This window comes from Leopardus geoffroyi, chromosome A2 (assembly GCF_018350155.1).
Source record: "Leopardus geoffroyi isolate Oge1 chromosome A2, O.geoffroyi_Oge1_pat1.0, whole genome shotgun sequence".
Classification (NCBI taxonomy): Eukaryota; Metazoa; Chordata; class Mammalia; order Carnivora; family Felidae; genus Leopardus; species Leopardus geoffroyi.
In genome coordinates this window covers 163,604,932-163,626,169 of record NC_059331.1, presented here as the reverse complement: position 1 = coordinate 163,626,169, position 21,238 = coordinate 163,604,932, and the positions used below count along the sequence as shown (strand labels likewise).

Genomic DNA, 21,238 nt, shown 5'->3' with positions numbered 1-21,238 from the left:
GCCGGCTGTGCGGCCCTAAGAGCTCGGTGCCTCCACAGAACTCGACAGATTTTCGAGAGGTGGGGTAAAGCCTGGAAGGCCCAGCCCCTTACCGGAGGAGCAGTCTGGGAGTTGCAGTTTCCAGGGCCCGAAGCGGGCAGGCTGGCTGCGGGTTCCCGGACACTAATCCCGCTCCCCCTCCCCCCGCCGGCCTCGCGCCGCCTGATGACATCACGCGGGCCGGGGAGGCCCCTGCCACAGGCGGTAGTTCTCGAGGAGGGGTCTCCCCCCCGGCCGCCGCGACTGGAGAACAACACTTCCCAGGATCCTGCGCGGCGGCGCGCCGACAGCCGCGCGATGCCGTGATTGGCTGGTGAGCCGGCCGCACGCGGAGGAGCCCAAGGAGCAGCTCTGTTGCGACAGAGGCCGAGCGGCGAGGCCCAGTGAGTTGGGGGAAGGGGCGCCGGGGGGAGGGTGCTGGCCGGTGAGGCGGGGGAGGGAAGAAGAGAAGGAGGAGGGACGGGGTCGAGATGGAGGAGGCTGCGAAGGAGAAGAAAGGGCCGAGGGAGAGACGCTGACGGGCGGGGGCCGGGGGAGGTTCAGGGGATGGTGAGTGAGGAGACCCTGAGGGGACTCACGAGGGGAAGCCGAGCGCGTCCCGGGAAGAAGCTGGGCCCGACGGCTAGGTGGTGTGGAGGGGGGAACGACGGAGAGGAGGCCTGAGGCGGACGGGAGGAGGAAGCCCGGCAAAGCGAGGCGGCCGGCTGGAGCGCGGAGCGCCAAGTTGTGGGGAAACCGGAGACGGGGATCTCTGCCGCGGGGGCAGAACCTGGTCCTTGACTGGAGGCCGTGAAAGGAGGAGCGTTTCCAGAGTGAGGCAGCCCGTGGGGATTGGTGGACGGAGCCTGAGGGAAGAGATGTTAAGATTAGAAGAGCGGCCGGGGACCAGAATTGGCTTGGGAGACCCTGGCAAAATGGGGAGCGGCGAGGCATGGGCGGAGCTGGGGCTCGGCAGCTCGATGGGAAAATTCCCGAGCGGGATGGGGCAGGGCCCAGGCATTCCGTCGCAAGTTGAGACTTTTGGGGGTGTTTGCCTCCCTGCAGGCTCCCTAAGAACAGTTTCGTACCCCCTGTGGTTCATCACCATGCCCTCTGACCTGGCCAAGAAGAAGGCAGCCAAAAAGAAGGAAGCTGCCAAAGCGCGACAGCGGCCCAGGAAGGGCCACGAAGAGAACGGAGACGCTGTCACAGAACCACAGGTGGCAGAGGAGAAAAATGAGGCCAATGGCCGAGAGACCACAGGTGAATGGAGGGAGAGGTGGGCTCCTGGGATGGATGGATGGATGGATTCCCCAAGCCCGAGCCAGAGTCCTGACGCTGGCGGCCCTGGAGGATAAGTCTGGTGCCGCAGAACTTTTCACAGTGACCCGAACCAATTAGAGTTGCAGCTGTGCCTTCTTGTCATTGATCAGGGAGACTGGACACAAGGTTCTCACGTAGCTAGTGGCAAACACATCTATGGGTGTTGTGCTGCCTTGCTGCTCCGGGCGCTGCACTGGGAGCAGGAGGTCATTTCCTTGCCCTTTTCTCAGTTTCCTGCGTTTCTGCACAGGGTGGTCAGTGCGCCAGGTTCTTTGCCACGTTATACCTCTGTCCTTCCAGGGGTAGTGACTGTCCCAAGAGAGAAACGTAGGAACTGTTTTATGGAGTTTTCCTAGCAAAGAGATGCTTTCCTGTTGTTTATATTTGGGGAAATATTTATTGAGCACCTCTCAAGTGCTAGGCACCGTGCTCCATGCCGACGCACTATGAACCATCTGCTGACTTACGGTCCAGCTAAGGAAACGTGGCAGTGTGTGATACAGAATTTTCCAGGCCCTTGACAGTCTGTTCCCAGCCTCCTTTTCTGTCCCTCTGAAGATTCCCTGAACAGACCCGCTCCATCCGGACTGTTACTGTCCCTTCACTAGTCACATTTTTGTCCCTTTACACTAAAGTTCTAATACCACAATTTTTGTGCGAGTAGCTACATTTGACATTTTTCTTAGGGCCTAGCTCAGGATAGCAAAACCTTTCCCCCATCAAACCTGACCTTTAAAGTAGTACCATTCACTATACCCCTATGCTGTCTTAATGGTGTTACTTTTTTTTTTTTTTTTAATTTTTTTAACGTTTATTTATTTTTGAGACAGAGAGAGACAGAGTATGAACAGGGGAGGGGCAGAGAGAGAGGGAGACACAGAATCTGAAATGGGCTCCAGGCTCTGAGCTGTCAGCACAGAGCCCGACGCGGGGCTCGAACTCATGGACCGTGAGATCATGACCTGAGCTGAAGTCGGACGCTTAACCGACTGAGCCACCCAGGTGCCCCAATGGTGTTACTTTTTATGTTGTCTCTTGTGTTTCTTTACATTGTTTACCCTTTGAGTGCAGGGACCATGTGTCTTCGGTGATAGGACTAACCTTGCAGACTGAGATACTATGTAAATGTTTGAAGAGGAGAGCGGAATTACTAATACAAGTCATAACAGATAGGAATTCAGAAAAGGGGGAGTTAAAAGTGATTGAGAGAGAGCTGAGTGGTAGGAATTGTCTCCAAAATAAGAATTATGGGAGAAAGCTGGTTCAGTAAGGTCAGGCCATGGGGAAATTTTTTTCCTGGCTGGAGTAGTGGAGGATTGCCAAGTTGAGAATAACGGGAGTGTGGATGAGCAGGCTGAGTTGTGACCTCTATTTTAGAAAGGCTCGGTCCTGTCTAGGCCCTCAGGAACCACGGTTAAGCAATGTCTGTCATCAGCTCTATAGGTATGTCATCAGTTATTCCGGCTGAATTGGAAAGGTGGCAAAGTGAATCCCTCTTGAGACTATTGTCCACTGTTCCCATCACAAATATCTTGTTTACCTTTCTTTGCTCCTTGGAAAATGGGATTTTTCAGGGAACCCAGCTGTGGAATCCCCATCTCAGTAATAGATCTTTGGTTTTTTTCACCTTGCTTCCTCAGGGAGCTACTGTTCTGAAATGTGACCTTTGTTTTCTTTCCAGCCCTCTCAAAACTTTTTTCTGTCTTTCAATTTTTCAATTTTTTATTAGCATGAGTGGTAGGAGAGGGGCAGAGGAAGGGAGAGAGAGAGTATCTTAAGTAGGTTCCGTGTTCAGCACAGAGCCCAACGTAGGGCTCGATCCCACGACCCTGGGATCATGACCTGAGCCGAAATCAAGGGTCAGATGCTCAACCGACTGAGCCACCCAGGTGCCCCTCAAAACATTTCTTATTGCCAGGGACCTGTGTCATTTCTGCTTCCTCTCCCAAGACCGGGTCCTCTCTCCTGAGTTTGAGATTACGTGATGCTACAGGTTACCGTTCTCCAACCTTTACTGATTGCCATTGCCACTGCCCCACAGTCTTCCTGAGGTAGTAAGGTATGGAAAGATCGAGATGTATATCACAGAAAGTGACTTTTGACAGATTAACCTTCTTTAGAACGTGAGACTCGTCAAGACAGGCACTGGAGTTCAGCTGGTCCTCTTGTTGGGAAGTAAGTAGAAAGAGACTGCTTGTGAAGTCTACAATATTCTCCGTGATGAAGTTTCTTTCAAAATCCCTTTTCCGTTTATTCAGTGCTGTTCATTTGTCTTTAAGTGACAAGTGTTTTCTGGGATGCTGTAGGCTAGGAAAATGAGGTCTGTTTAAGTCTCCTTCTTTTGAAGCTTAGGAGATGACTTAGGTCATAACGCTGTCAACTTGAAGAGATCAAAAGAAAATGGTATATTAGCTTTCCCTTAGTTTTGATCTTCCTCTTGCCTGAGCAGATGGAGATCTAGACTAGGGGTCGGCAAACTTTTTCTGTAAAGATCCAGGTAGTAAATATTTGTAGCTTCGTGAGCTATATGGTTTCTGTTGCAGCTGTTCAGTTCTGCCATTGTAGTGAAAGCAGCCTTAGACACTATGTAAATGATGAGTGTGGCTGTGTTTCAATAGAACTTTACAAAAACATGCTGTTGGCCAAATCTGGCCAGCCTTTTTTTTTTAACCTCCATCCCAACCCCAAGCTAAGAATGGTTTTCTACATTTTTAAAGTGGTTACATTTCACATATCTTGATTTGGCCACTTCGCTCATAAACCCTAAAATATTTAGCATCTGGCCCTTCACGAAAAAGTTTACCAACTCCTGATCTAGATCATAAACTTCTTCCTACTGTGTCTTCTCAGCATCTGGAATAGGGATTGGCAAGAATCGGAGTTGTGGGAAGTCTGGTAACTCAACCGTGTAGAAAAGAGACTGAAAATTCCTTCATGCGAGTCAAAACAAAAACTTTGATCTCCATTCAAAAAGTACTCATCAAGCACTTATTTCTAACACTGTACCCAGAGCTGCGGACAGAGTGCCCGCCAGCTGTCTAGTGGGGCAGCCCCTGCCCAAGTGTTGGCTCCTTGAAGGCAGAGCAGGTTTAGCACCAGCTCGTAAGCACCTCACAGGATGGGGTATTCAGAGAATGACCTGTGACTAACCACCACACACCCTCTCCCGTGGAGTTGCTCTCCCCCAGGAGACAGCTGTCTTCACCCCTCTACCCTGTCTTTATTTTTCCTGGGGACAAGCACACACTCTTCTCATTCCCAGGATTCTGTGAAGTCACTAAGGGAACATAGGGAAGGGTAACAAAGACTAAAAAATCAGCAGATTCACTGAGGAGGGCACCTGTTGGGATGAGCACTGGGTGTTGTATGGAAACCAACTTGAGAATACATTCACACAAAAAAATGAATAAACATTAAAATTTTAAAAAATCAGCACATTCTCATAGTAGTGGAACCTCATGTGTAGTTTCTGACTGCTTCCTTAAAACGTACATAAATTGCCTTACTCTTTTCGAAGAAGCTTACCGGGACTCCTTCCACCCCCATTTCTGTCCCACTTTCAGTAATACTTTATGGGCACTTTTCTTTATGGAAAGGTAGTATAGTGACATAGTTAAGGTCACCTGGTTCAAGTTCTGGCTCTGTCGCTAACTAGCCTTTTCGACCTTGGCTGTGTTACTTGGCTTTTTCACTTATAAAACCGGGATTGTCAGTGTATATCTCCTACGTGTTGTAAGGATTAAGATAGAGAACAATGGTGTAGCACAGAGTAAACTCAACATTTTTAGCCATTAATAGTGATAGTTCTTCCCAGGCTTCAGATGTAGTGATGCCTGAAAAACCACCAAGGCACAACAGCTCATGGTCCGTTTGCATCTCTTAAACCCTCCAGATTTGGGAGCGTCTGGTTTGCCCAGCCGTGGCTCGGCCTGTGTTGATCCCTTTGTGCGTTTTCTCACACTGGTCCCTTCTGTGCTGCTCAGAAGTATATCTGGAGGCACCTGGGTGGCTCAGGTGGTTAAACATCTGACTCTTGATTTCAGCTTATGTCATGATCTCATGGTTCATGAATTCGAGCGCTGCATTTGGCTCTGAACTCGGGCTCTGCACTGACAGCGTGGATCCTGCTTGGGATTCTCTCTCCCTCTCTGCCCCTCCCTGCTTGCACACACATGTGCATTCTCTCTCTCTCTCTCTCTTTCTTTCTCTTTCTCTCTCTCTCTCTCAAATAAGTAAAAAACTTTGAGAAGTATATCTGGAGTATGGAATTCCAGTAGGTCATGGAATAAGAGAATGGCACTTCTGTAGTGTCTGCTTTTAGGTTTTAGGACTAATTCTTTAACACATACTTATGCAGGAAAATTGAGAGTTCTAGCCATTCCCCTCATGCGTTTATGTCATTTAAGAACAAGAGAAGTGGGCCCCTAAGTGGCTCAGTTGGTTGAGCAACTGACTTCGTCTCAGGTCGTGATCCCGCATTTGTGAGTTCAAGCCCCACCTCAGGCTCTCTGCTGTCAGTGAGCCTGATCTTCACTTCAGATCCTCTGTCTCCCTCTCTCTGCCCTCCCCCACTCGTGCTCTCTCTATCTCTCTCTCAAAAATAAACATTAATGGGGCGCCTGGGTGGCGCAGTCGGTTGAGCGTCCGACTTCAGCCAGGTCACGATCTCGCGGTCCGGGAGTTCGAGCCCCGCATCGGGCTCTGGGCTGATGGCTCAGAGCCTGGAGCCTGTTTCTGATTCTGTGTCTCCCTCTCTCTCTGCCCCTCCCCCGTTCATGCTCTGTCTCTCTCTGTCCCAAAAATAAATAAACGTTGAAAAAAAAATTAAAAAAAAAAAAAAAAGAAACATTAAAAAAAAAAGAACAAGAGAGGTTAGAATTAAAAGAGCAAGTTGTGATTCTATTGAGCCTTTTGCTTATTATGGGCAATTTACCTGTGTATGTATATTTCCATTTCTTAAAAAAGCTGATATTTTGTTTTGTTATTGCCCTGGCTTGACACAATGTTTTTCTCTTTTGTGCTGTGATTTAATTGATCGTGTTTATGGGAAGAAAATGCCAAAATGACATGATCTTAGGAAACCTGAAAAGGTGCCAGAAAATGTTTTCTAATGTTTTCTATTTTTTTTTGTATGTTCTCTTTAGGCCTGGCTTACACGTTTCAGCAACAGGCAGCTAAACAGAAATAAAGCTAAACAGAAATAAATAAACATAAAATAAAGTTGCCGCTGGTCTTAGAAAAGTTTAAAAAAAAAAAAAAGAACAAGTTGTGAAGTGAAAAGTAGTCCGTGAAAGAAGGGTGTTAGGGCAGATCTGTACGCTCTTGAAAGCTTGTGAAACATGTGAATCACCTCCACTTGATCTTGAACCAGGTCCTACAGGGCATGCCTTTTTCAGCATTTCAGGCTTGATATGACAACATTTGGTAATCTGAGTAAGGGGCAAAAGCTACAAATGCCCAAACAGGGACTTGAACCCTGGACCCTCAGTTTAAAAGTCTGATTCTCTACTGACTGAACTGTCTGAATGCTGTAGGACGTGACTTAGTGCGAGAGCAGGGTCTGTCTTATTCCCAAACTTCTTTTCTGTCTCCAGAAGTGGATTTGCTGACCAAGGAGCTAGAGGACTTTGAGATGAAGAAAGCTGCTGCTCGCGCTGTCACCGGTGTCCTTGCCTCTCACCCCAACAGTACTGATGCCCACATTATCAACCTCTCCCTCACCTTTCATGGTCAAGAGCTGCTCAGTGACACCAAACTGGAATTAAACTCAGGCCGTCGTTATGGCCTCATTGGCTTAAATGGAATTGGTGAGGCCCTTGGAAGGCAAGGTGGGAGGTGTCTCTCCTTGGCTCGTCTGTCACTCAGCAAGTATTTACTTAGCACCAGCTATATGCAAAGCGAGGAGTTTACAGTATGGGTGGGAGACCACATATGTCCAGGGAAAAGGAACTAGCAGTACAGAGCAGTGTGTGGTAAGTAACACGTGAGCAGTTACAGACAGTAGGTGCTGGAGAAGTGGGCGGGAGGGGCAGGAATGGTGGTGTGCGAGGCCGCTGTAGGCGAACTGACTTCACGCAGGAGGGGTGGGACAAGAATTGGAGGAAGGTTGGAAAGGTAGCCCGGGGGGGTGGGGGTGACTGGTAGTAGGATTTGAACAAATGAAAGGAAGGAAGGGAGGAAGGAAGGTGCTCCACAAAATGGTGAGGTCGTGGTTTGGCTGGAGCGGAGGAGCTGATGCAGGGGAATGACAGGCAGACCTGTGCCGAGTGTCCTCTGCCCACTCTCTGCTTGCCCTTCTCAGGAAAGTCCATGCTGCTCTCTGCTATTGGGAAACGGGAAGTGCCCATCCCCGAGCACATTGACATCTACCATCTGACTCGGGAAATGCCCCCTAGTGACAAGACACCCTTGCAGTGTGTGATGGAAGTCGACACGGAGCGGGCCATGCTGGAGAGGGAGGCTGAGCGGCTGGCTCACGAGGATGGTAGGGCTCCTGACTTGGGACGGGGGGTCGGGGGGTGGGCTTCCTCCCAAGAAAGGCCCGGGGAGCCTCACGAGCCATATGCCGCCCACAGCGGAGTGTGAGAAGCTCATGGAGCTCTACGAGCGACTGGAGGAGCTGGATGCCGACAAGGCGGAGATGAGGGCTTCGCGGATCTTGCATGGACTGGGTTTCACGCCTGCCATGCAGCGCAAGAAGCTGAAAGACTTCAGTGGGGGCTGGAGAATGAGGGTTGCCCTCGCCAGGTGAGTTCCTTTCTCCTTCTCTACCCTCTGTAGTTCCCCATTTCCTTCAGGGTTGGATGCTCACTCCAGTGGAACTGTGTAGAACAGAGGTCAGGGGTCAGTAAGTGCCAGACGAGACACGACATCAACAGTGTGAAGGAGGGGTGGTATGCGTGGGCTAAGGCGCGAGCCTCCTGGCTGAAGTGACCATTGTTGGATCTCTGGCACAGTCTTTAGGAATCCTAGGATCAGCCTGGGGTAAAATGGTAGACTGGGTCCATTTCTTTTTTCTTCCTGACTCCTATCCTATCCTTTTTTGTATTTCAGTCCTTCTAATTGTTGCTGCATAAAGATAAAATATTAGACAGCTGTTAAGCGATCTTTCCTTATCCCCCTGTGAGCTGGACCCAAAGTGAGTTTGTGTAGACCATCATTCCCTCAGCAGTCCCCCCAGAAAGTCCCCAGTTAAGTAGGTGGTTCCCTCACTCCACTGTTCTCTGCCAAGTGAATTGGTGACACTTGCTGCTTTAGCAAAGCTGCCTGCGTGTGCTTTGGAGCCGAGAGCAGTGGTTCCACGTGCAAGGATTAGCCACCTCCGTTCATCTAGGGAGCTGCAGAGGTACAGATTTCCTAGCCTCTTCTTCATATCTCTGTGGTTGGAATACTGGAATTTGGTGCCCAGAAATTTTCTAAAAAGCTCTGCAGTGCGGTGACTGCAGATGTGGGAACCAGTGCTGTCCCCTTGCTGAGATTCCATCTAAGAAAAGAACATTTTTTGCCCTCCTTGCTAAAGGCTGGCAACCCCATCGATTTAACTTGAATGCTATTTTGCCTTAGCAGTTTATCTCCTCTATCCTTTTGTCTTCCTGACGGTCACCAACTTCAGCGTGAAAGATCTGCAGACTCGTAAGGACTTTTACAACCTTATCTTCAAACTGCACCATCCCTCTGCTTCTCAGCCCTGTTTTCTGCCCTTTCATCTCAGCTCTTCAACTCTCGTTTCTCTCCTCATTCTCCCCTTTCCTCTCAGGTGTAGAACCTAGAATTGGTTTCAGGACTCAAGCCAGGCCTGACCAGGGTTGCAGGTAGCAGGCAAGTCCCCTCCTGCGTAGCGCCCATTAGACTGAAGGGGCTCTGTCTCCTCTCCTGTCCTTCAGAGCCCTCTTCATTCGGCCCTTCATGCTGCTGCTGGACGAGCCCACCAACCACCTGGACCTCGATGCTTGTGTGTGGTTGGAAGAAGAATTAAAGACGTAAGGGGGTAGGGATGGGGTTGGGAACGGGCAGGTCCCGAAGGGGGAGTTGAGCAGTCTAAAGGAAATGGGTGCCCGGAAACCGCAGTGATGCTAGAGCAATGAGAAAATGAACTGACGCAAGGTCGGGTGAAGGCCAGGTTGAAAAAGTAGGAAGCACCTTTAGGGGAGACCATTTGGTTTGATTCTTTTTTTTAGCCTGAAATGTGTGAAGCTTTTTAACTTTCTGGTTCTTCCATTTAAAATACGACACCTTTATTAAAGACTGTATTTTTGTCTTAACCGTATTTACATGCGTCATATAAAGACAGGATTCCCACTTAAGATCGTGATGCAGTAGCAAAGGAAACCTAGCTGATGTGGCAATGGTCCTTGTATGGCTGCAGCGCTGAATAACCCGGAATACTGTACCAACTCTGAGGGAAGGCTTTTAGCGGTCTCTGCAGTGACTGGTACCTTCTTTCAGAAAGAGGACTACAGTGATTTTTATTGCGCCTGTTCCAGTTCTTCCCACCCACAGTATTCCGTACATTTACGGATATGTTTGTGTACATATGCTTGTTTTTACCATCACTGTTAAGCTACCATCTCCATTCTGCTGAACATTAGAACGGAAGATGGAGAAAACTCAGACTGAAAGGGGTCAAGGTGTCGTTCCAGGTAGATGGTGCACTGGCGGCCTAGGTGGTCGCTGAGAGCCGGGAATTGGCCGTTCAATCTAACGGGTGCTCAGGACGGGAAAGCATGAAGGTTTTCTGGGCCTCTCCGCTCCCCTGCTGTGGACCGTCACAGTTTGGAGCACCTCCCTGACTGGTTGTCTGGCTTTGCAGTTTTAAGCGCATCCTGGTCCTCGTCTCCCATTCCCAGGACTTTCTGAACGGTGTCTGCACCAACATCATTCACATGCACAACAAGAAACTGAAGTATTACACGGTGAGTAGGCCCCAGCGTCTGCACAGCAACCTCAGCGCTTACCAGTTCCTTGAAGGTGTCCTTTAAAAAAAACAAAACAGACTTAGCAGCCCTTTTCTACCTATTGCTATAAAAAGATGTGGACAAGGAGTCCTGCCGCTTGTTCTATTTTAGTCTCAAAGTAGTTGCTCTCAGGTTGTAGGCCATTGATTGGCAGCCTGTGTACGTGATGTGTGTGCCTTATGGTAAAGAGGTTGACTTTGCATGGTGCCCAGGCAGGCCCTGCCAATCCCCGCCTTCTTGAATGACTGCTTAACTCTGCTTTGTGACAGCCCATTTACCTCTCTTTCCGTGAAGACTGGGAGTCCGGATCTCAACAGCCCACTTGTCTGCCTTGCCTTTTCATTATCCGTATTTAAAAAAAAGAAAAAATAGGTCCTTTTCATTCGTAGTTATACTCACTGTGGGAGTATTAATAATTTCTCATATAGTCTTCCAGAGATTTTATGTGTACTTGCATGGATTTGTAGAAAATTTTGTGTATACACATCACAGCTGTAATGTTAATAATCACTCTCTTCTGTAGGTTGCGTTTACATTTTAATATATCTTGCGCTGCTTTTCATATGAATAGTTATAGATCCACCTCATGCTTTTCAGTAATTGCATAATATTTCATTGTGTAGCTATCCACTCCTTTATTTGTCAGACCCTTTCTGACGAATATTTAGGTTGAGTCCATTTCTTTGCAGGTAGAAACCATGGCAGTCCAATTGTGCAGCATTTGCTAGGTCCTAAATCTGATTGGTCTGCTGTCTTCCTTCCTGGGCGCAGTTTCTGTAGCCTGCATGGGGCTTGAGCCTCTAAGGGTGGGGAGTAGTAGGAGGTCCTCTTGGAAGGCTGTGAGCCTCGTGATGTCCGTATGACGGTTGTGATCAGGGCTACTGCTGGTGCTGTGGGTGTCTTTACGGCTAACCTGAGGATTTGATCTGGAGCCCTGCTCCGGCTAAGCTAAGAGTGAGAGGCATACAAATGGAAAGACTTCAGATTCTAGGTTAGGGTTTACTTTGCCAATGTCCTTCCTCTTTCCCTACTGCACAGTCTTCTAGCCAGGGCCAAGTCCGATGCCATCTCACATCCCCCTAAACCCTGAGAACCCGGGACCGAGGCTAAAACTGCCTGCCTTACCTGGCATATTTCTCTTCAGGGTAATTATGATCAGTATGTGAAGACACGGCTGGAGTTGGAAGAGAACCAGATGAAGAGGTTTCACTGGGAGCAAGATCAGATCGCACACATGAAGGTAGGGCAGTTGTAGATGAGCTCACGTTCTCGTGGAGAGTTGGGGGAAGGTACGTGGGGAGTTCGGGGTGCCGGGTGTCAGGAAGACGTTGTCGTCGGTATCTACCCCGCATTTAAGGAGAGTTGCTTGATACCTGCCCCTGCTCCAAGCCCCCTTCCTTTCTGGTCTCTTTCAGAACTACATCGCTAGGTTTGGTCATGGCAGCGCCAAGCTGGCCCGGCAAGCCCAGAGCAAGGAGAAAACGCTACAGAAAATGATGGCATCAGGACTGACAGAAAGGGTCGTGAGTGACAAGGTGGGGTCCGAGCGAGTGGAGTTAGTGTCCGAGGTGAGGCGGAGGAGACATGATCTAACCGGAAAACGCCCTCTCCTTCTCCTAGACCTTGTCATTTTATTTCCCACCGTGTGGCAAGATTCCTCCGCCTGTCATCATGGTGCAGAACGTGAGCTTCAAGTACACAAAAGACGGGGTGAGTCCTCCTGTGTGGTTGGGAGGCTGGGACACATTTTACAAGATAAGCATCAACAGGTTGGGAGAGTCTCCGGTTCTTTGCTCAACACACCTGCTAACCCGTGTGGTGCACAGGATTTTTCAGGCATAGCAGCTTAGGTGCCTCATCCAGGGACTTGAGTGGCCCCTCTTCAAGTACTTGGAAAACTGCTCAGCTGAGATGGCGGGTGGAGGCAGTGGGTTGGGGTCTGCACTGAGAGCTGCCTCCCTCCTCCATACTCCCGCCTACTCCGGTGGCGATGGGGGACATGACAGGGCTAATCTGCCAGCCAGATTGATTGGTAACCTAACCTCGTATTCATCTCTCTCATCCACTCAGCCCTGCATCTACAACAATCTAGAATTTGGTATTGATCTCGATACACGAGTGGCTCTGGTGGGGCCCAATGGAGCGGGGAAATCAACTCTTCTGAAGCTGCTAACCGGAGAGGTATGGTGCCAGGCTGGGGCATGGGACTTCCAAGAGTAGGTGCTTACTGTGTCTGAGGAGGGAAGGTGTGAGGGGCTTCTCGGAGGCCCTCAAGGCGCCTGAGTGCCCTGGTGGTGAGTGAGTCAGCTTCTGGGGTGGGGGATGTTGTCATTGGCAGTGCTGAGATTTGGAGCTGTTTTCTCAAAGAGAGGGAGGGAGGGGAGTGTGTTTGTGTGTGTGTGTGTGTGTGTGTGTGTGTGTGTGAGAGAGAGAGAGAGAGAGAGAGAATACATGCATGTGCCTCAACATTTTTCTGTTTTCAGCTAGAGCATCTCAAGGGAATCTGTGCATCGAGAGCTGTGTTTTTGTTTTAGAAAACCCATGTTGTACATATATACGAGTCCTTTGTTTTACTGGTGGTACCTTCTGTAGTAGACCTTTAACTACTAAGTAGACCGTGTCGTATGTATCTTTGCCTCTCTTGAGAACATCTGTTTCAGTATATCTTCCTAAATATTTTTAGAGTGGCCAGAATAGCAGTCTATGAGGTAGTGATGTAGATTCTATTTGGAAGTTCTGAGTCTTGTTCAGTGAACATATGTTTATTTCCCTACTCTGTCTGTGTCTGCTTCTCACAAGTTTCTCTTTCTGTGTGCTTATCTTTCCACCTAATACTCTCTTCTTTCTAGCTACTACCCACAGACGGGATGATCCGAAAACACTCTCATGTCAAGATAGGGCGTTACCATCAGGTACAGGCCTTGGGGTCCGGGGAAATGCCCAGGGTGTGGAAAGGGGGCTGCATGTGACCAAGTCAGCTTTTGCCTGCTTCTCCTGGAATCTTGAACAGGTGCCTGGGTAGAGGTGGAGAGTTACTCAGCAGTTAACCCAGCGAGGTTCCTTTTGAAGTGGGACACCAGTCACATCTGAGTGGATTCCTTTTTTCCTGTAGCATTTACAAGAGCAGCTGGACTTAGACCTCTCACCTTTGGAGTACATGATGAAGTGCTACCCAGAGATCAAGGAGAAGGAAGAAATGAGGAAGATCATCGGACGATATGGTCTCACTGGGAAGCAGCAGGTCAGCAGAGGGGGATGTGGGGGAACAGCGCCAGATAACTGGGAGATTGTGGCTACACGGCCAGGGTGCACTGCCCTGGTGACCCAAGTTCGGGAGCTGTCCCAAAAGTCTCTTTCTTTTTCTTTTTCTTTTTTTTTAAAGTAGGCTCCATGCCCAATGTGGAGCTTGAACTCACAACCCTGAGATTGAGATTCAAGTGTTCTACTGAAAAGTCTCTTCCTTTGATTCTAGCGTCTGAAAGAACCCGCTAGCTTTCCTTTGGCCTAGGAGTATGTATTGGAGAATTCAGGTCTCATTATGAGGAAGGGGCAGGGATAGCATCCCAGTCTAGCAAGATAAACCAGAATGCTTGAGGGGGAGGGAAATTGAAACCTAGAAAACGAGTTCCTGGACTGAGATCTCGATTGAGGGTCCACCACATTGTTCCACTTAGTTACGATTTAAGTGCCAAGGGAGAGCGAGAGGTGTGGCCTGAGTAGCAAGTGCTTCCGGCTTCTGCACTTATCCCTTATAGGCCTTGAGAGACTGGTATCATCTCACTGTGATCTTGGGTCTTCTTTTTTGTAGAATTGTGGCAGTATTAATGGAGAAGCAGCGGGGGGGAAAGCGAGTCATGCTGTGTGGTGGGAGTAACACCAGGTTCTGTAAATGTCGCGATTCCACGCAGGTGAGCCCAATCCGGAACCTGTCTGATGGGCAGAAGTGCCGAGTGTGTCTGGCCTGGCTGGCCTGGCAGAACCCCCACATGCTCTTCCTGGATGAGCCCACTAATCACCTGGACATTGAGACCATCGACGCCCTGGCCGATGCCATCAACGAGTTTGAGGGTGGTATGATGCTGGTCAGCCATGATTTCAGACTCATTCAGCAGGTGAGGCCCCTGGCTGGAGTGGAAATCAGAGAGGAGGGCAGCCAGGAGAAGGTTGGGTAGGACACAGTCATGGCATGTGGAGGGCACTTAATATGTGTTTATTGGATTTGGGAAAAGGGCTCAGGGTGTAGACAGGGTGATGAGGACCAGATTTTATGGCTCTTTGAAAAACTGAGAAAGCCTTAATGGAAAACTTTCATTTTTTCAGTAGCTATTTGGAGACATCAGCCTACTTGGCATTTGGCAATGTTAGCCAGAATTGGCGAGGGAGTTGGGTAGAGGATAGGGTGCTTTTACTACTGTCTCAAGATTCTTCAGCATAGAAGTAGTATTATACTAAGGAGGATTTGGACTAGAGGGCTACCACCAGTCATTGGTGGAAAGGCCGCTGGTCATTTCTCTGAAGCTTTGGGAAAGATGGGATAGAGAACAGGAAGCAGCGGGCGAGGCCTCTAAACAGTTCTACGCCCTGCCGGGGAGCTGGAAATCAGGAGACAGAGCAGGCTGTGGCTTGGAAGGCTCCAAACCTGCTGGTTACGGTACCCCTGGGTTAGGCATCCCAGAGAACAGAGAGACAGTGGAACTGTGAGCCGCATACGGGACTGGGCGGTGGAGGTTTCTTCCTGGAATTCCTCTGACAGTGGTCTTCTGGGCAGGGATGGGGAGAGTGCTGGCCAGGAGGATTGAGCCTCAGATTTCCTTTCTAGGTTGCACAGGAAATCTGGGTCTGTGAGAAGCAGACAATCACCAAGTGGCCTGGAGACATCCTGGCCTACAAGGAGCACCTCAAGTCCAAGCTGGTGGGCGAGGAGCCCCAGCTCACCAGGAGGACCCACAATGTGTGAGCCCCTGCCCGGGCTGGGCTGGGCCTCTGGGGCCACACTCCTGCATTGCTGCAATACCGCTCCCCAGCCCCTCCCCCGTCCCCACCTGCCTTAGCTGCACTCTGTGATCTTATCTACAGCTGGACAGTACCTGTCCGTTTCCTGTCCTTGCAGTTACTTTTGTCCATGTCTGGACTCGGCTGGCTGTTCTGCCAGCTCCTTGCTGGTTACTGACCTGATGGTGATGCAGCCAGAGGCACCTGAGGGTTAGCCCAAGGGCCCACATCCTGGGTTGGCCTGTGAAAGAGCTTAGGGTCCTCGTTTTCTGGGTTTTGGTGATGTTGGAGGAATACCCCCCAGCCCACCGCCCCCATTCCTTTCCGCTTCTGGTTTGGAGCTGTGGACCAGGGCTTTAGTCCTGGTCGGTTTTTAAATAATTATTTAACAGTGTAACTTTTAGACCTGCGTGACATCTACCAAGTGTCCAATAAAGAAAGAAGAAGCCATGGTCCCTACCTTCCTTTTCTGGTCTCTGGGCCCTTCGCTTCCCTCTTCCCCTCAGCGCCAATACTCACATCCCCTCAGCAGGAGCTTGGGTGGAAATTGGCAGAATGGATGCAAGCAGGGCTGGAGTAACTCTCTCCTTCCTTTGATTGAAATTCTGCCTTTTCTTAGGCCATTGCCTCACAACACACACATCAGAACCACCTAGAAGACTCATTTGATATCACAGGTCACCGGGTCTTGCCTCAGGGTTTCTGATTCAGTAGGTCCGGGGTGAGACCAGGAAGTAAAACATTTCCAACACGCTTCCAGGAGCTGCTGATGCTGCTTGTCTGGGGGCCGAACTTTGAGAACCACTCTCCTGGAACGTGTTTTTCAAGGTGGTCGGAGGCTCCCCTGCTGCAGCCTCTACCACAGCACTTGGGGCAGTGGGGGTGGGGGTGCTTGTTAAACTGCAGATCCCCGGGCGCTGCCCTACTGATGCCATCTGGTGGGTGAGAGAGATGAAACGGGAGTCTGCATCTCACACGGGTTTGTGAGCCACCGTTCCTGGGTGGGATGAGGAAGTTTTGTTATTTTGCCTGTTCTCAGCCTTAATTTTTGTTAGCGTGATCTAATTTACTTCCAACCCAGAGCTCTGCGTGGTCTGTCTGAACTTGACAAGCATCCACAGCCCTTGTTCACCAGGGACACCAGTGCCCCTTTTTACTGGTGTGGCTTCATCACCTCTGAGGCCTCAGCGGCCGGCCCTGTGGGGAAACATACACAGCCGTGGCTTTTCAGTGCTCATTACAGTACATCTGAGACTGTCAAACACTCAAAACAAAGTCCCAGGTGGTGTCCAAACCCCCAAGGAGCTCACGATCTAATGGGAAGCCAGCAATGACTAGCGAACGAGACAGGGCATAAATCAGAGGCTCAACTGTGACTTGTTGGGAAACACAGAAGGGTTCGGAAGGGAGGGAAGTTCTTGTGAGTCCGGAAAGGCAGGATTGGTACTCGAACTTGAAAGGTGAGTAGGACCTCAGGCGGCCCTGAAGTCCAAGAGCGTCCCTGGGGAAAAGGGATGGTAAGCGTGAACGTGACGTGAGAAGCTGCAGCTGATCCCTGGACGGCCGAGGCCGGGGTGAGGCTAGGACTCCTCTGCCCTCCAGCCCTGAGCCTGGCTTTGTGGCTTCGTGCCTCTCGTGGGACCTGGAGCAAAATAGCCTAAGTCTGTCTGCCCTGAGTATCCAGAGACTTGGGTAGGGGGGAGGATGGCCTCAAGAATGAACTGCTGGAATGAGGGGAACGGAGGTGAGAGCTTCCGCTGCTTCGGCCAAGGGAGCGCCCGGGTATGTTGGCAGGAACTCGCCTTGAAATCCCTTGGTCTCCACCGTACCCTTGAGGTACCGAGGCTTCAGAAGTGGAGGAATCGAAATAGGCTACAGGTTGTCTCTCCCCCGCTCCCCCCCCCAAAAAAAAACAAGCCAAAGTTTCAAAAACTTGGAGGATGCTTAAAAAGCCCACTGTATACAATCTCTCTACCAAGGCCTAAAAGTAGTGCTTTATTGCGGATTATGAATTGCCCTCCGGTCCTCTTAAACCTTAGCGTGCAAGAGGCAGCCGGATGTTGGGAGGTAGATGAAGAGGTGAGGTGGGGGAGGTGGGCGCCGCTCAGGCTTGCTCTCTGGCCCACTGACAGGTGATGCTCGTCTTTGCTCCTCTGCCCCACCTCCTCTTGATTGGGAAAACCCTCTTTCCCTCCCGGCCTGTGGTTCTCATGTCGCACCAGGTTTCTGTAATCACAAGTTCTCTTAAGAACCTGAAACGTGTTCACACGTAGGGGCAAAGCGAGAACTCCTCCGTTTAACAGCCGCCTTTTTCTTCCCTTTGCAGCTAACCTCCACAGGGAGCCCACATCACCTGCTTTATGGGGAGCAGACAGTGTTTCTCGGCTCTGGCTCCTCCAGTCCACCCCACCCGCTCCCTGCCGGGCCCTCCCAGCCTGTGGTTCCCTGCTGCCCACATCTGGTCCGGGCTCGGGTTCTGCTCCATTTCTGCCTTCCTTCCAAGCCTCGCTGTACTCAGCACGCATTGATTCCACCCTGCTTTGTCTTTCTGGGGACCAGTTCTCCCCACTTAAACTGTGCCCACCCTACAAGACCAGCTTCAAATCCCCACTCCTTCCGCGCAGCCCTCTCTGGCTCCTACAGCCCTCACTCGTTTTTCTTTTCTGAACTCTGTCCCTACACCCCCTCTTTAGTCCTTCCCTTCTCTGTTTCATGCGAGTCACTCTTGCCTCTTTGGCTGTATTGCAGGGCTCTGGGGGCGGGGGAGGGGGGCGCCCTGTGTTTCTCCTGACACTCCCCTGCATTTCGAGTCAGCTGAGCACAGTGGTTGCAGAGTGATCTCGTGGTGTGGTCTGGTGGTGTGTGAACTCTTAACAAGTGTGTAATACACTGGGAGATGATCAGGTGGGGGAGGAGACGGTGGGGGGGGGGAGGGCTTCTTATTCAGAGACAGGAAATCACTTGGGGGAGAGGCGGGAGCTATCAGTCTCCTTCAAGATTAACCCAGAGCATGTTCTGGATCGGGATGGGCCAAGCCCCTCCCCGCCCACCCCCTCCACCCCAGGTGCTGGCCCCCAGCCCCACCTGGTGGGCAGCTGACCCCATAAAAGTCCCCCCAGGAGCAGGAGGCGGCTGTTAGGAAGGGCAGGAGGATGAGCGCAGAGCATGGACAGCAGCAGCAGTCGGGGGGCCGGAGGGGCCGTAGTTCTGGTGATAAGAAGTCCAAAAAGCGCAGCCGGCGCAAGGAGACCTACTCCATGTACATCTACAAGGTGCTAAAGCAGGTGAGAGTGGGGAGCTGGCGCGCGCGCGCGTGTGTGTGCAGAGTACGACCGGACAGAGTCGTACTCCGTTTCCCCCTGGCACTGAGGGGAGGGGCCTCAGGCACACCGTGCCCCTTGTGAAGTGGCCGCGCTCGATCTCAGAGGTCCCCACAGCCTCCCAGTATCTGTCGTGCACCTGTGATGTGCCAGAGACATTTAAAGCACGCCGCCACAATCCGGAAGCTTACGGGGCTCTGGACGGACCAAACGCTTATGCGGAGCGTCAGGAGGGACGTAAGTAAAAGGCAAGACCGTACGAAAGCGTGGAGCTGAAGGACGATCACGTGCCGGACGCATCATGGTACAAACCAGAGGCGCTAGTCGGTGGTGGCCCGGAGCAGGGAGCGGTGCGTGCGAGCTGAGGTCTCGGGCAAGGCCTTCCAGCCCCACAGCACTCAGTCACCGAGGGGCTGAGGGACCGGCCTACTGTACAGATGAGGAACTAAGGTCCGTAAAGGCGCAAGGCACTGACTGAGCCCCATGACCTGACAGCAGCAGCAGTCAGGCCCCCCGGCCCTGAGCAGGCCCCTCGCGTACTTCCCACCGGTCGCGCCTCTTGACCCCCAGGTGCTCCGAACGCTCTCTGTTCATGCGGCCTACCAGAGCACCCAGGAGAAGCACCCGCTCCCGGCATTTGCACACTGACGGGTATTTGGGGGGCATCAGTGGGCACCCAACAACAGTGTGTCTAGTACACGAGGCACCCTGGTCTCGAAGCCTCTGGCCCACTCAGCTGGGCCAGGAGCAGACAGCACAGCGGTCTTGCCTGCCCTGAGCCTCCCCGACCCGCCCGAGTCTCACTGCTTTGTCCGAGCAGGTCCTAGAGTCTAGATCCCGTTAGCACTTTCGGTGACCTGACGCCCCGGGTCTCTGGGAATGCTTTCGTGGGGCCGGGGGTGGGGTGGGACCAACACTGGCGTGGGCTGGCCAAAGGGGTGGCAGCGGAGGACAGACTCTGGCACCCTGGAGGAAGTGGGGCTGGGAGCGTCTGTGAGCCCTGCGGCTCAGCCGACCTTGGGGCTCAAAAACAAGTGTGGGCCCGGGATTGCACGCGCGAAGGAGAGCTGCTGAGTGAGTTACCCTCACTCCTGTGAAACTTAACTGTTACGCCCCCTCAGCCCCAAGGGGAAACCGATGTGATGACGACACAAGGGGTTTAGGCTCCGATCCCGTGCTGTCCGTGGCAACCAGTGGCGGCGGCGAGAGCCTGCGTCCGCTTCTGTGTCCACCATCGGCTTGATGGACGTCGCCGGTCGTCTCTTCTCTCCCACCTCCCAGGGAAACACTTGATGTCTGCCTGGTCACCCGTCAGGGTTGTTAGCGGGCCCCTACCGCCGGTTTGACTGGAGATCTTCGAGCTCAAAAGCTGGTGTGACAGAGGAGGAAACTGAGGCCCAGAGGAGAGTGCCTTAACCTGAGGTCCTCCGGTGACTCACGGTCCGGCCACAGAACCCTGGTGTCCTAACTCCTAGTCTGGTGCTGAGGCTGCGTCACATGAGTGCGTCCTCTGGAAAGTAATGTGGTGACAGTCCGCCAAGTTAGGCGCATAAACCCTTGGACCCGGCGGCGGTCGCACCCCTGGGAACGTCACCTCGAGGAGTAACACTATGCAAACGCATTAAATGAGAAAAGCAAAATGCTGTGTAACTGACCCCATTTGTCAAAGACTGATGCTCCCATGTGCTCATATGAGGACCTTAATAGCGTTACGTCCTACCGGTGGGAAAAACTTTTCACTCGGATGTGGTAGTAAAAAGCCAAATCCCTACCTCCCGGGCAGGGCCTCTGGCAAGAGGCTGGTGAGGCAGCCTCGCGGTCCTGCCTCCAGCTTCCTGCAGTCCCGAACTCAGGGCTGGGGCTGGCGGGGTCGGGCGGAGCCTCCTCGTTAACAGAACGGTCTTGCTGCTTCCCCAGGTGCACCCTGACATTGGCATCTCTTCCAAGGCCATGAGCATCATGAATTCGTTTGTGAACGATGTGTTTGAACGGCTGGCTGGCGAGGCTGCCCGGCTGGCCCAGTACTCGGGCCGAACCACACTGACCTCCCGGGAAGTCCAGACGGCCGTGCGCCTGCTGCTGCCCGGGGAGCTGGCCAAGCACGCCGTGTCCGAGGGCACCAAGGCCGTCACCAAGTACACCAGCTCCAAGTGACCCAGGACCTAACGTTAATAAAGGGTGAACTGCTCCCGCACACTGTGGTCATTTGAAAAGGGGAGGTGTGGGGCGCCTGGGTGGCTCGGTCGGTGAAGCGTCCGACTTCGGCTCAGGTCCTGATCTCACGGTCCGTGAGTTCGAGCCCCACGTCGGGCTCCGGGGTGACGGCTCAGAGCCCGGAGCCTGCTTCCGATTCTGTGTCTCCCTCTCTCTCTGCCCCTCCCCTGTTCATGCTCTGTCTCTCTCTGTCTCAAAAATAAATAAACATTAAAAAAATTAAAAAAAATTGTTTTGAAAAGGGGAGGGGAGGTGTGATGTGGGGCAAGGGCATTGTCACTTCTCACGGCTAAAAACTGGAACAAGCCTACTTTTCAAATCCTGGGCATAAAACGGAAGGCATCTCCATAACCTGCCGGGACCTATAGGATGTTTTTATTTTCCCCTCGTGTTTTCAGAACAAATTGGTAGGAGTAT

The 21,238-nt window shown here is 51.6% G+C and overlaps 2 protein-coding genes across 3 annotated transcripts; both read left to right on the top strand.

Moving 5' to 3' along the window:
* Positions 1-211: 211 nt before the first annotated feature.
* On the top strand, positions 212-15,746 carry ABCF2 (ATP binding cassette subfamily F member 2). Of its 2 annotated transcripts, none has more exons than XM_045496201.1 (15): positions 212-422; positions 1,084-1,281; positions 6,936-7,148; positions 7,643-7,825; positions 7,917-8,088; positions 9,225-9,320; positions 10,151-10,253; positions 11,440-11,535; positions 11,711-11,830; positions 11,916-12,005; positions 12,366-12,476; positions 13,145-13,207; positions 13,408-13,536; positions 14,204-14,407; positions 15,115-15,746. In XM_045496201.1, exons 2-15 carry the CDS (start codon positions 1,125-1,127, stop codon positions 15,250-15,252), a joined length of 1,875 nt encoding a protein of 624 aa, XP_045352157.1. In that variant the 5' UTR covers positions 212-422; positions 1,084-1,124; the 3' UTR covers positions 15,253-15,746. The 2 variants fall into 2 exon arrangements, with proteins under 2 accessions (XP_045352157.1, XP_045352158.1); XM_045496202.1 differs by having other exon boundaries at positions 422-588.
* A 2,383-nt stretch (positions 15,747-18,129) lies between these two features.
* On the top strand, positions 18,130-20,795 carry LOC123607131 (histone H2B type 2-E1). The gene is made up of 2 exons (XM_045496203.1): positions 18,130-18,571; positions 20,525-20,795. Exons 1-2 carry the CDS (start codon positions 18,440-18,442, stop codon positions 20,759-20,761), a joined length of 369 nt encoding a protein of 122 aa, XP_045352159.1. The 5' UTR covers positions 18,130-18,439; the 3' UTR covers positions 20,762-20,795.
* The last annotated feature ends 443 nt before the right edge of the window (positions 20,796-21,238 follow it).